The sequence below is a fragment of the Numida meleagris genome, chromosome 10 (assembly GCF_002078875.1).
Source record: "Numida meleagris isolate 19003 breed g44 Domestic line chromosome 10, NumMel1.0, whole genome shotgun sequence".
Classification (NCBI taxonomy): Eukaryota; Metazoa; Chordata; class Aves; order Galliformes; family Numididae; genus Numida; species Numida meleagris.
The window spans coordinates 5,735,463-5,750,421 of NC_034418.1; the positions used below are offsets into that span (position 1 = coordinate 5,735,463).

At 38.5% G+C, this 14,959-nt stretch overlaps 1 protein-coding gene across 3 annotated transcripts in view; it reads right to left on the reverse strand.

Annotated features, from left to right (window-relative positions):
• Positions 348 to 14,959, reverse strand: part of NKD1 (naked cuticle homolog 1) — a 111,234-nt gene continuing 96,622 nt past the window's right edge. For all 3 annotated transcript variants that reach the window (XM_021408602.1, XM_021408601.1, XM_021408603.1), the window contains 4 exons: positions 14,619 to 14,766; positions 13,489 to 13,573; positions 7,932 to 8,062; positions 348 to 7,233 (listed from right to left, as the gene is read on the reverse strand). In XM_021408602.1, the coding sequence (XP_021264277.1) occupies positions 6,659 to 7,233; positions 7,932 to 8,062; positions 13,489 to 13,573; positions 14,619 to 14,766 (939 nt within the window). In that variant the 3' untranslated portion in view covers positions 348 to 6,658. The remainder of the gene's footprint in view (positions 7,234 to 7,931; positions 8,063 to 13,488; positions 13,574 to 14,618; positions 14,767 to 14,959) is intronic.

A 14,959-nucleotide genomic window follows, 5' to 3' on the forward strand; every position in this document is an offset into this window, starting at 1 on the left:
GCAGTTGGAGCAAGGGTGGAATAAATACCTCCAGCCCCTGTGGCCACGGGTATCCGTAAAGCGCTTTATCTGTGACTTTAAATTTCAGCACTGGCCAAGTGAGACCTTAATGCTAATTGCCATGGCATTTCACTGTTTATCTTAGTTGAACTAGCATTACCAGTCCTGGTTGTTAACAACCTCAAGTGGCACTTTATTCATCTATCAACAGTCTTATCCTGTGAACAAGCAAGCGAAGAACTATAAACACCCACTCCAAAGTCACTTTGCAGGTTTAAACTAAAGCCCACGGAAAAAGGACTTTCACAGAACTCCAGTGAGAACAGACAAAATACAAGCTTCAGAACAACATTTTAATCTACAAAGTTTTATTTGTCTTTTTAAACTTGTAAACCATAAAAAGAGCTTATCAAATATCTGAAATTAGTACAAGAAAAAATGATGACTCATATAGCAAACTGCATTTGAAGGTCCAAATTCAAAGACATGCACGGGGTTCTCCTGGATTCCATTTGTGAAGCTAGTGACAAATTTGGCCCAGTTAGTTAGGTGTTTTATTAGAAAATTCACAAAGCCTTAATGTGCTTCACTGAACAAATAGAACAGAATGGGAACGATTAACTGCAAGCACTCAGCACCAGAAGGATCCGAACCCGGTTTTCATTCATGAAGTACAGGCTCACCAAAATAGCACATCTCTTAGCTGGGAGCAATTACAGGCTGCTTTGACTATATGGACTAGGCACCCAAAGGAAGACACAAACACCACTTCCTAAGCATGTTGTAAAGCAAAACATACAAAAACCCAGAAAGCACAGTGCACATAATTATCAGTATTCCTGATATTGTTAGATTAATTCTTGCCCACTTCCAAATTTATAAAGCCCCTTAACACTGTCTTCAACATCCTTATGAAACTTCTGGAACTGCCAACTCTCCAGACCCTGAAATACCAGGCCAACGAGACAATCAGTGATCCAGTCTGCAGTTTCTTGTGATAGCAGGATTAGTCTTTGTGTTGGTAGACTTCCAAGGCATAGTTAGTGCTCAGCAGTTGGAAAACAGGGTAGGCATGGAAGCTTTGGGCAACATTTGACCAACTTGTTTGTTTGTAATCAAAAACAAAGTGATCTGATGCTCTAATTGAAGGTGAACGCTAAAGAGTATCAAAAACATCTATAGAAGAAACACCCCAGCTATTGCAAAACCCACCATCGACCTGGACTGGTACTCAGGTACCCGGGGCATTGTTTCTCATTCTGCCATGTGAATGAGCCCCAGTGATTACCCACAACTTTCCTGCCTTGTGCCTCCCACTGCACACTGGAGACTGACCTCTTCTAGACAGTCTTTCAAGTTTTCCCTGTGAAAAGCATTCTATGAGCTATTGTTGCTGTTTTGTGAGCGACAAATGTACCATCAGAGATTCAAAATAGTAGTATGAATATAGCTTCTTCTACATACAGTATTTTCCTGCCTCCTTGCTGTTTTTTCCTCCACTGGTAGATGGTCCTTTGCTATTCCCACACTTCACAAATCTCTCCATCCTTCCCTTGTCAGTCTTTCTTCACAGCTCTAAACCTCACAGTAATCCATACATATAGTCCTTTAGTCCTGCTATTTTAAAACAAAGAAATTAGAAGATCTCATCCATATCATTTCTATCATTTTAGCTCAGTAGGATTGAATTATCTATAATTATACAGAAATACAGAAGTAAATTAACGCATCATTGAAAACCTCACTATTTAATAACTACCATCCAAATGGCAAATAAGATGCAGTATAATGCCTACTGAATAATTTCAGTAGAAAGTTATTTGCTTTTCTAAGTCTGTTTCTTTTAGCCAATTTTTAGCATACTTTAAATGTATACAGATAAAGAAAAAAGTCCTAAACATCTCCCTTCCAAGTCAAATCAACTGAACAGTTGTTAAGTATGCGAAGAAAATAAATCATTAGGTGATAAATCGTGGGTGGCTTTGCAGCTAAGTGCATCACAGAAGAAGTCTTCTTCCAGAAGTTATGCAGAAAACATATTAAGTTCAATTTTTATTTCATAGATTTTCTAACACGTTTCTGCTTGGTAGATCAGTCTGATAATTAACATGATGCTGAATACGACTTAGTTCCCACTGAAACCATAAATCATGTTTGAAAAAGCATTTTCAGATTTTGATGAATTGCATCAAGGTAATTAAAGGTGAGACTTGATTAGCTGACATGTTTCCAAACATGAACATTCTTGCCTACACTGCAGGCAAAAATTATATTAAATGTTTTTGCAGATTTTCTAGCATGATGAATTTTCCCAAGCGTAACTGTGCCCCAAGGGGCCTAACTTTCTTGTTAATTGGAATACAAATGAAATCTGTCACTCAATAATTGAGGTACACAGTGACATGTGGAGAACAGTAAGCATTCATAATATCTATATAATTATGTGGCAACATTTAGACTGTTGAGCAAACACAGAAGTTACCCATTAATAAGAGATCACCTCTGCCAGAGTATGTTCTGTGGCATTCACTCACTTCTGACAGAGGATACTTTTTAGTACAAACATATACATATCACTTCCTTCAAGTTACTTCTCCAGCTGTATTTGCTGTTCTGTGCTCATGATGCCTAGGGTAGGAAGGCAGCCAGAGAGGTCAAAGATAATGTGGCTTGCTGGGTTTGCCTGAAGTGGGTGGTCTGCTGCTATGCCAGGAGAGCCTGTACTTCAGCCATGGGCAGAACTGGGTCTTAGTTTCTATTAGTGAATAAATGATGGGTGGATGTCTGAAAGACATTTGGAAGTGCTTTATGACACGAATATAAAGCACAGTATTTCTGCTCATTTTCATTAACTTACCAGCTTGATCTCTTATACACCTCTATTTAACATCAGCTATTACAAAACCACCAGCAGTAAGATGCATAAAAAGTAAACACTGAAATCACTGTCTGCACATTAAACCCACAGTACTGGAATGAAATTATGGGCACCCTGAAGCCAGTGACAATCTGGAGGTCTTGCCAGAGATTTCACCAGGACAGAGATTTTACTTTGCTATCCTTAGCTTTGTTCACTTTGTATTAGGTGCTCTTGAAGTAGTGGGAAGAGCTTAGCAATCCTTATTTTAAAAAGCTTGGTTTTCTCAAAATTGTAAATAGCAGAGCTAAATTTTTCAGCTGAAATTTTCATCAGCAAATAGTGCAAATTTTGGGATTGGCTTCATTTTGCTGAATTGTTTTATGTAAAAATAGAAAAAGTAAGGGAAAAGGCTGGTGTTTTTATCTGAAATTGCTTAATGCCACTCCATTTTATTTGTAAATAGTAACAATATACTAAACTCTAATTTTTTTTTTCCTCTTGGAAATTAAATGTTTCGTTTGACCAGAAACCAACTTGTTTTAAATTTTGATTTGGGCCCTCCACCCAAATTATAATTTTTTAAGGTTTTCAGAATTAAAAACAACCTGAAAAATCAGTTACACAACACAGCTCTAATATAAGGGGACAAGAAATTTAATTTTTAAACTTAACAGTTTAATTATAAAGCCAAAGCATACCAAGTCCATACCTTATGATCTGATCCTATTCCCAAAAACGTTAATGCAAGCTCTTTCATCAGTGAGATCTGCAAGCACTGACAGCAATTGCAATAAGCCCCTGAAATCCACAAGAAGAAGAAGGAAATATACTTTCTGAACTAGTAAAACTTTAATTAACAGGGGGTTCTCTTGGCACAGTTTTTGCTGTTAAATAAATAAAGCATTTAGTCAAAACCATCTATATTTACTATACAAAATACTGAAAAGCAAACGTTTTAAAAGATACGGAAAGTTCGGGTTCTGTGAAAAGAAACTGTGCTACATGTTATTCACACTTAATGCACGTAACACAACTGCGAAACAGTATTTAGATACTGTATGTTCATACATGGCGGGTGTAAAGTTTTAGTATGGGGATGCCACGTTATTAACATTTTCGTATTTCACAGGATCTAAACAAGGTAGAATTTGTCTTTTGAATCTCCAAATGTAATAAAACACCAAACAAATTAATGCAAGGCTGTATCCAATGGCCTGCTGTGTTACATTCCAAAGCTCACCTGCACAGCTAGCACTGCACACTTTTCATTCAGATGGAATTTTGCTATTGGTGCTGTTATCTTTTCGAGCAAAATTATCTTTGAGTGAGAGAGCTTTTATGCCCCTTTGCAGCCCTTTCTTAGAAAAACCCACAGCTCTGAAAGCACTCTAGTTTTCCAGCACATTTTCTGGTTTTCAGCAATAGTCTGCATTAGAAAAAATGACTAGGAAATAATTTCCACCTCCCAGTCTTTCTGGCATATGCCCCACTGAAAAGAGAACAGCTTTAAGTCTATTTTCAAAACAAATAGCATGGCATCCCTCCTTAGATGGAATGTACACTCGTGTGTTTGCATGCGGTATAACGTAAGTCACTTGAATACATCAGACCTTGTTAACACTATAATATAAATAAGCTTATTCCTTCTACTAGACATATAAATGCCTTTTTTTTTTTTTTGCAGTCCATAATTATATATACATTGAAAAGAATGATACACAAGCAGCAAAAAAGGCTTAGACTAGAACAACTCAGTGGTAACTAACCAAATTTGTGGCCTTTTCACGTTTTCAATACAGAGAGTTCTGAATATAAATATTTTTGGACTTTAGGAATTTAAAAAATAAACAGAACAGTATAGTTGTCACACAGATCAAACACATTTTCATAACATTTTTTTTTAGATTTAACAGAATATACTGTTGACAGCTTTAAAAAAAGATTTTTTTTTTCAAGAGGACAAGAAGCCCAAACAACTGCTGATTCAGGAAGACGAAAGATGGACTTAGTTACCAAGAAGCAGCAATTCTGTTCCCATTCCAAAAGAAGGCAAAGCCTTCAACTTTTTATTTAAAAGTTGACGTCTCTGCGTTCTTAGAAAGGGTGACATCCCTCTACGACTGGTCAGCAGTAAGGTCATACTCCGTTTTGGACTGATCAACTCTAGTCAGAAAAAAAATAATCATGAAGGGCATATAACAATGTGGGGTAGTTACATTTTACAATATATACTATAGACAAAATACCACAACATTTAAAATAATTAAAACCAAAAGCAAATACGTTTGATAGAACAGTTATATTTCTATGTGAGGAGTTCCCTACTTCAAAGTACCAAAAGCAATGTAGGCGTTTTTCAGTCACTTTCTACCTGCAAAATAGTGATCTTTACAAAACCCAGCTGAATCTATTATAAATCTGGGCCCCACAGAAAGTAAATCTTGACTGTACCGACCCTTTTATTCACTTTCCAATTTGCTTTTGACTTTCAAATTTCTCAGCAGCCAGTAAGGTCTTGTGAACATGGTCTCATTCTTCCTCGTGGAAAGGAAGCCCTTTGATATGAAAAAAGTAGAAGCAGCCAGAATGACTGTGAAAGATCTTTTTTTTACACGCTGAATTGTCTCTAAAATGGGAGAATCGCAAATTGGTAGGTGCTGCAGAAATTTAAATTGGAGGCACCTATGAAAATGCCATGTTACGTGTTTCATAATGTCACTGTTACTGAAAAAAATTATAATGTTAATATTCAAACCACAGATCTCTAAAACACAACAAAATGTACCTGAGAGTGTGCATATTTATATATATATATTTATATTTATATCTTATATATATTTGCCAACATTTAAAGTGAGAAAGTATATTTTCCTCAATTCTTTCTCAAAACAAAGAACTGTGGATTTAAACAAAACAAAAACCCCAAATAACCCCTCTCCTTCCCAAGCCCCCATCAATTGTACTTATGGCCCACGCAGTAAAGTCTAGTGATGGTTTTGAAAACACCATTTCACATCCTCCTCTTTTCAAATGGTTACCCCAAACAGAATGGAGAGTAAGCAAGAGAAAAAAAAAAAAGTGTATTTAAATATTACCCAGTATATAACAAACTGTATTTGTGTCAGTGAAGACTCTCAAAGAAAATAAAGTGTAAGTTGTACAAATGTAGCTCTGTTGACAAGTATAGCTAATATTTCCATGTAATTAAGATAATTTGAAAGGATGTGAACACAAACAGGCTACACCAATGCAGTATATTAGAATTCCCCCTGTAGCACATTACAATCAATAAAAAGAAAATAAAATCTGAATAATACTAGAGGTAGCAGCTGTTTGTATTTTCTGTTATTCTGAGCATCTCTGGAGTCCAAACCTTCGAACATTGCTCCCCTGATAAAAGGCTTGTGTGCGATCAGCCGACATACAGCAAGCAGACTGGTAAGCTAGATGTCTGCAATAGTGTTTGAAGTATCTTTCCTTCTACAATGGAAGTAGTACTTGTAAAGAAGTGCGTTGACGACCTGCATTAAATCACAGCTCAGAAAGCTATGGCTGTTTGCTGTTTTACAAGCCACTTAAAAAAAAAAAAATCCACAAGTTGTTTAAGTAAGCTATGCAGTTCCACAACATATAAATAGGGTAAGTTTCAAGAGTTCCATATAACCTCTAAAATAAATGCTAGCTGAATATTAATGGAGTAACAATAATATTAATCATAGTAATGCCTTAGTTCTGGTGTCACAAGAATGTGCTTCCTTCATATGGGATGATTCCTGGAGGATGTTGGTGGGATCTGTTTTATGTCTGGTAGAAGTGATGGTAGTGGTGGTGGTGCTCGTGGTGGTGGTGGTGTTCATGTCTCTGTATCATTTGTCCAACTTGACCTTCATATAGAATGACTGTGGGCAGGTCTCTCACATGTTCCTTTTCCACAACTGTCCCTGGAGACTGGAAGGTTTTGCACATTTGGTGATTCTCCTTTGCCCTTTGCTTATGCTTCTTGTGAACCTGTTGAGACTGCAAGGGGAGGTAAGGAAGATTCTGGCCCACTCGTGCACTTGGTGAAGCCATTGGCATGGCCCCTCCTTGAAAAGGTTTATTTCTTACTGCCCTTCCAGAATGCACGGGAGCAACATTTTTACCCTGGGCCTTGGGAGACCTCACAAAGTGCTTGTTTGAGTCCTGGTTCCGGAGCCTCTGTTGGATTTCTGCAATCTTGGCGTAAGAACTCTCAGCCAGATTGATGTGGTTTGGATCCACCACTTGAGATTTCCTGTGGTGGGCATGGAAGGTTTCAGGTTCATGAGAACGGGATCTAGTTTGACTCACAACTCTGCTTGGTGGGTCATGTTTTTGAGCTGCTGGAGGAGATCCTAGAGAATAACAAGCTGAGTTAGTCATCTAGTATTTCAAAGTTTTAATTAGTAGCATACAGTTGGCAGGGACAACATTATCAGCAGAGTGAATTTTTCCTAAGGAAGTAAATGCAATTATAGCTGTCTAGTTTAATTGCATTTAATAATTTTGATTAGTAAATAATGCACATACGTATATCTACATATGTAAACATATATTCCATTATATGTATTTGAAAGTTTTTACATTTCATTCTCTTTCATTCATCTATTTGAAATTCACCAAAAATAGAACTTGACAGAGGACAGGGAAAGGGAGGAAATCCAAATCACTTTAATTGGGGAACAGAAAGCAAAATTCCAAGTATGAACCCACGTTCTCTGATTTTTTGGTCTGTACTGAGTACAAAAAAAAACCCTCCAAATATATGCTGGTATCATCTTGAGAATGTCCTCCACTATCCAAAAATCAGTCCTCACCTCACCCACAGACTAAATAATTCAGATACAAAGATTGTTCTCCTAGGCTCACCTCCAAGTTTACCTACACAAACAAGAACTTCAAAGCAGCCTTGCAGCACATTAGCCACTCCACTGTGATTCCACCTTGCAGCATTCATACAGTTCTTTTCCTTCAAAATTCCTTTCCCCTGATGTGGAACATTCAACTAAAGAAAGAAAAGGCCAAAAGCTTGCAACATAAACTACCAAATTACCTGGCCCAAACTTTGATGTGTAGTTTTCTATTCCTGCAAGATCCAAATAGTGGTTTCTCCTTTCAATGTTCTCATCAACACAATGACGATAGCACTCACTTTGCTCTGGATTGTTCTCACTCTGGTGATATCTGTCAGCAGAAAGCAAAATTACAGTTCAGCAGAAGTTCTTTATTGTTGTTATCACCATCTGCAAACCAACAACTAATGGCCCCTTTGAAGTGACAGGAGTGGCTCACAAAGAAACAACAAATGCTTGAAATTCTGGGTGACCGGATTTGCTAAGTTGATAGGCCTGAACTGACTGTTCTTTCCTCTAATATAAGTTGACCCTGATGTTGCAAAGCAAAGGAGGCTTTCAAATTGCATCACACATGCAAAACCAAATAAAAATGCTTCAAGGATTTATTACATTCTGTCTTAGGGCCAAACCATTCAACTGATTCTCTAATCAGGACAGGCCAAAGAAAACCTGCTGTTTGATTCACATCTGTCCCCAGCACTGTTAGGAAGCACTGGGGTAAGGCTTGTGTCAGATATACACACGTGAATCTGCTTCAGAAAGACAAGCAACAGGTGTTGTAACTAGAGAGAACCTGAGAAGAAAAGGTGTTGGTAGGACACCTGGAGATAACTGCTGCTTTCCAAAACACAAATAATAAGGTCAGATCAGCCATTGGCTTCAGAATCTCAACTCTTTCTCCTGCTCAGCTTTGCAATTTTATTTGTAACAGAAGTATTTCCTGTGAATGAATATCTGAAATACCATTCATTTATGAGGCAGAAAAAAAGTCAGCTAGAGATTTATAGCACTGTAGCCTATAATGCCCAACAATTTAATTCGGCAGTTTAAATGGATGTTTGCAGATATGAGCTATATATCTTCAGTATAACAAATAGGATAAGAACTGCCTATCATTCAGATACTTTGGCCTCCAAGACCACAAGATGCTTTGGTTTTTCATACGCTCCATGTGACTGCAGTGATGTCAGCCTAAGACTGGAATTTGTCCTTGTATCTTATATGAGCTGCTAAACACAGGCTCTGTTCTATATGGTGGCAAGTACTCTGTTTTTAGTCTACTAATACATTGCCAGATTTCCAGAGGTTACTAATTCCACTGAGCTTTGACATGAACTGATTTCCTGGTCTAGGGTCACACTGTTCAGGACACTACAGAACTGAGTTCCCAGTGTCTGTGTCATACACAGGTCTTCAGGTTCTTTGATAAGTGTCATGAGACTTGACCTACCTGGAAAATAATTTGGTAGAGGTAGAATCTCCTGAATGAAGGAGAGTCCTCCTGGAAACCAGCTAAGCTGTAAAGACTGAGTCAGCTTTGAATTTCAGAAGTGACATGTGGTACTATCAAGAGGGAATGTCCAGATGTTCTTTATTTTTCTAGATAGATTGCCAGCTAGGTACCCTACCTGCACAGACACATCTTTATAGTTTGTTACACTTTAGCAAGTCAACTTAAGAGATCTCTGGAGTAGAACTTGGCTAGCAGATGCTGCCAGGTGTAAGTTGTCTATAGAAACTATCAGGACTTGCACACAAGTGCTAAAGACAATGCACAGTCAGCCCTCAAAAAAACATGGTTGGATTTGATCCAGCACAATTAAGTAACACTGCACACAGCACTGTCTGTTGAAAACAAAGTTAACAGGGAACCTGTTTTTTTTTTTCTTGTAATAAATTCCATCTCTCATCAAGATGTTGAAGAAAAGCTATGCCAGTACTGCCACAGCCCTCCATTCTAATAGCCTTCTTGCATGCAAGATGACGTTCAGCAATACAAATACACACAGCAAAGCAATTATACACTGATGAGAGATGTGCTCCACTGTCAAAGAGAACTAAAAGTACTTCTGAGAACGGAGCTGTCTGGCACCCAGCCGCACAGTCCTCTTCTGCTTGTATATGGGAATATCCAGGCATGCATCACGCATGCATCACCCACAGAGTGTAAGAATGCACATTTTTGCTACTGATTTCAAACTGAAAGAAGGTAGATTTCAGTTGGATATAAGGAGAAAGTCTTTTACAGTGAGGGTGGTGAGGCACTGGAACAGGCTGCCTGGAGATGTGGTGGAAGCCTCATCCCTGGAGACTTCCAAGGCTAGGCTGGAGCAGGCTCTCAGCAACCTGATCTAACGATGAACTCCCCTGCTCATTGCCGGGGAGTTGGACTAGATGACCTTTAAAGGTCCCTTCCAACTCTAAGGATTCTATGGTTCTATAATTTTTTATTTATTTATTTTAATTTAAAAGGCATCTGCTTAAGTGTTTGTGGAGTGTATGAAAGCTCTGTCTATAATTTCCACACTGGACTGTCATTCTAATGGTAAGCATACAGCAACACAATGGGTAAATGGAATAGAGTGGTGACAGGGTGCTGGGAAGAAAAATGCAGAGACATTTCCCAATAGCCACACTCACAGATAACATACACCTTAGGGCAGCCAGGGACAAATCACTTAAGCAGGAAAGAAAGAGTGAGAGCGAATGTGCATCTGTAGTAAAATCAAGATGTTTAGAGACTGCTGTGCATCACATTTTCCATGTTGCACTAAACCAAACAAACCAGAGTGGCATTAGGATATCCAGCTCACAGAGCTGCCTGCCAGCTCTCCTCCACCACCATTTTCTACCTCACATGCCAGGCAAGCTAGCTATGAATGTAGTTGCTTGATCTTGATACTTGTATCAGCCCTGCAGGTGAAAACTCCTGCCTGTAGCTTCCAGCAGTTGAAAAATCTAACCCATTTATCTCCCACCTTCGGGATAAAAACATTCCTATCCATTCTATCTTGAATATTAATCACATCTTGTCTAGAATTCCTAAGTGACTGAATTTGTGAAATGTGTGCACTTCTCACAAGTTTTCATTGCTGCTTTTGAGGGGAAGCTTCAGTGCTAATATCATGAGAGAGTGATGAGGCTCAGGGAGCTTTCCCAACAGTTAGCAATTAAGCCAGAGTACACAAATATCTATGCAGCACACATAGTGGCCAGACTCTTTGTCCTGTCCACATTTAATGAGAAGCAACAAAAACTGCCAGATGTTGACAGTTGTCTGATGCTGCTCAGCAAAGGATACAGTTTTATCCAGTCCAGGAAGCCTCCTACCAAAAGGATGAGAAGGACAAATGCAGCAGGGCCAAGCATCTACCCCAATATTTGATGCCTCTGTCCCTACGGATATGAATGAAAATTCCTAAAACATTTCCAAAAACAGGACTTTAAAGGTGGATAGGAGAGGGACTTCAAACTGAAAGAGGATTTTTGCAATAGATCATCAAACAGCCCATTAAATTTAAAGGGCAAACCTTTGCCAGTGGAAATCTGAGGACTACGCTTAGACCAGTAAGGAAAAACGTGGAGTATTCTTCAGTTTACACTCAGTGCTCTTTGTTTCACAAAAGATTCTGTACAGTTACTAACAGAAGTCATTTTTAAATCTGAAAGTTACTCCAGCTGGCGTTCAGTCAATGGTATAACTCATTAACATTTTTACTCTCTCCAGAAAAGGGAGGATCATTTGTGTTGTCATTTTTAATAAAATTGAATGTTTCTCCTCCTGATAATTTTATTAAACTCAATACATTTCTTTTGGATAAGTATCCCTAAGTCCTAGGAAAGCCAGAATGGATTATTTTTTATTTTGCAGCTGAAGAAACAAATACAAATTCAATATAATTACTATGGCATTTCTGTAAGCATTTTTATCTTCCTTAGCATGAAGTAGAAAATCCTAAACCAACCTGAAACTATGCACCGAAATAACCTGTTTGGAGCAACAGATCTACATTAAAATGTATCAAAATTGCCTGCTTTTGTTTTGTTTTTCTACCCATTAAAATACCCAGTTCAGAAAAGGAATAGCACACTGACACTTGTCTGAGAGATGAACATTCTTCCTAGCTGTAAAAAATTTAACACTTGAAAAATACATTGCAAATGACTATCACATACTCTGAAGTTCAGTGCCAGAAAGAAGTCACGATAACAGGGTAGATACATATTCTTGCCAGACTTGCAAGAGGCATGATTACACATTTTCTGAAGAAAAAGGCCAGCTCAGGACTGGCATCCAAAATAAAATGGTACATTCTGTTAGGAAAGAACTAAAAATCATTTTCTGTCTGATCTCTAGATGGCTGCAAGTGTAACCGCAGCTGTTCAAAAAAGAAACTACTGTGCTTGTGCTCTACTGGAAATGGATGCATTCTGGGGAAATGGCTTTAAACTAAAAGAGATTAGATTTAGGTTAGATGTTAGAAAGAAATTTTTTACTCAGAGGATGGTGAGGCACTGGAACAGGTTGCCCAGAGAGGTTGTGGATGCCCTATCTCTGGAAGCATTCAAGGCCAGGCTGGAAGGGACCCTGGGCAGCCTGAGCTAGTGCCTGGCAACCCTGCCCATGGCAGGGGCTTGGAACTAGATGATCTTTAAGGTCCCCTCCAACCTAAGCCATTCTATGATTCTATATGAGTCATGCAGGCTGGATTCCACTGAAAGACAACAAACAGATACTTCTTCAAGTGGTGAAATGTATTCTGAATTTCACGAAAAAGAAAAATAGAAATGAAATGAAATGGTCCTAGTTTTCCTTCAAGATTACAATAAATTTACTGGTTCTAAGCCAGCAGGCTAATTCCTACATCAGTGATACTTAATAACAATTCTGTAAAGGAGAACCTGATGTGGAAGTGGGGAAGCAGGGTCTATGGCAGGTGGGAGTCAGCAGAGGCAGCCTCTCTGCTAAGTGAGGTGAATTTTCTTCTACTAACCACACAAACACACAGTGCCAGCGGGGCTGAGCCACCCACAGCTGCTGTAACCAGAACTACTGCAGCAGAAGGGAGCATGAAGCTAGCAGCATGCTGGAAGCTCTGGCTGTTTTATACTCTGTAGGACATGCCCTACGAGGACTGCTTTCTGCATAGCTGATTCTTTCTGCTTCTCAGCTACAAGCTCCATTTTTCCCTTGTTCTGCTCAACACCGTTTCCAGTGCCAGCTCAAAGCTGCTTCCTTCAGGAGCAAAGGCAGTAGGAGAAGTGGTTATGGCCCGTTGAGTAAGAATGAGTTAAAAAAGCTTGGATCTAATTGAATTGACCAGTGAAAATGATGGGCTGAAAGGAGAACAGGGACAGACAGGAGCTGGCATCTATGAAGATGAAAAGATTTTAGGACACTTTTAGCCAGAAGGCTGTGCTGTATTGCTTAAAATCCACTAACAGGTACAGTATCTGCAGATAGCATCTAGAAAGACACTACATGTCCTCTGAAGAGCCAATAGAAGAAAACGCAAGAAAAGAACTGTCAGCTTAAAAGAAAGAGACCTAAAATGCAATCAAAACTTTGTTGCTGCTTTTTTTACAAAGTATTCACACATTGGTACTCTCAGCTGCCCGCTCCAGGGAGAAAAAAACACTCTAATGCTCCTGCTTTAATATTTTAAATAAATAAATAAATAAAAATTAATCAATATTTGAGGATTCCTCAAAGCCACCCCGTGCCTCCCAGAAGACTCAGTTCTTTTCCCTTACCTGAGAGAAGCTCGTTGCTTCTTTTCAGAGCTTCTTAACTCTTCATTGGCTTTGCTTTCAGCCCTATGCCTTGCACTCTGCAGATCTGCCAGCAAGAAAAAGGACATTATACTCACATCGCTGTCCTTGCTAATCAGTATAAATAACATGCTACATGGCAAATACATTTTTTCTTGTCTGTAGATCAAGATGTGATGCATCATTTCATAAAGCCTTCTTAAAAGTGCTTTTGCCCACAGGACAGATTTTAACCAGACATAACCTTGGCCGTAGAACATTAGTCAGGGTTGGGCTGAGAGCCATTTGGTTGGTTAAATGGAGCCACATTCACACTGATAAACTCATCCCTCGGGAGGGCTTGGTAGTTTGGAGTTCAATCTTGTACTAATGCAGGACAAAGCTTTCCAGCAGTGCAAATTTTCTTATGTCTGCACTTGGCTGAGTAGATGTCTAAATTAAAACCGAGATACCAAGGCTCTTCTTCTGGATAAGGAGCCCATATTTTCCACTGAAGTATTACATAAAACACTGTATTATTTAGTACTACTTAACCTACTGAAGCAATTACATTCATACAGCTATTATTAGAGTGAATATAAGGTGAACAATCCATCACAGCACAAGCCATTTTATAATGGCATACTCTTCCAGTATTAAGAAAATGTGCAGTTTTTACAAATAGATTCATGAAGTTCAGTTATGCTTAATTGTTTATTTTTATCCAGCAACAGTGATAGCTACGTACCTGCAAAAATCATTTTTATACCACACCTGTTTTCACACAAATTGAACATCGTAATAATAGCACAGTTAGAGTGGCACAAACAGAAAAGGCCTTAAATCTGCCTTTCAGTATGCAAACACAATTACACCACACAAGTCATTTCTCCTCTTGTTGCTGCCAAGAAAAAAAGTCAATCGGAAATGGAACCCTAATTTGCTTAGCATACATGGAAAGAATGAATGCAGCTTTGCATCTGAGATCTTAAAACAGGTTCATAGGGTTTAAAACACCCACAGAATTATTTGCCTTAAGTATTTATTTGTATTGACAAAATATGAAGATGAATTTTTAAGATCCCCTTAACATTTTTCATATTTTTTCCCCATTGTTGATCGCACATCCTTACCAGTATGATTTAACAATATACTTTTCTTCTTCTGGCTGCCATCTGGTGCCACAGTAAGTTTCACTCGCAGAGTTTTACTGGAACTAGGAGAATGGTTTACTGATGCATCAACTACCTCATAGATGGTATGAAGCAAGCTGGTAATATCCTACAGTTGGATTGAAACACAAAAAGATACAATATTTTGAAAATTGTATGAAACCTACAACCTCAATTCTTAAGACTAGTTTAGGGCTCGGACCATTAAATGCTTAAATATCCTCAGAAGTCACTGAATTTAAAGGAACTGATCTTGCACACAACCTTGCATGAAAGGACAAATTTTTCTCTTCTGTTAACAC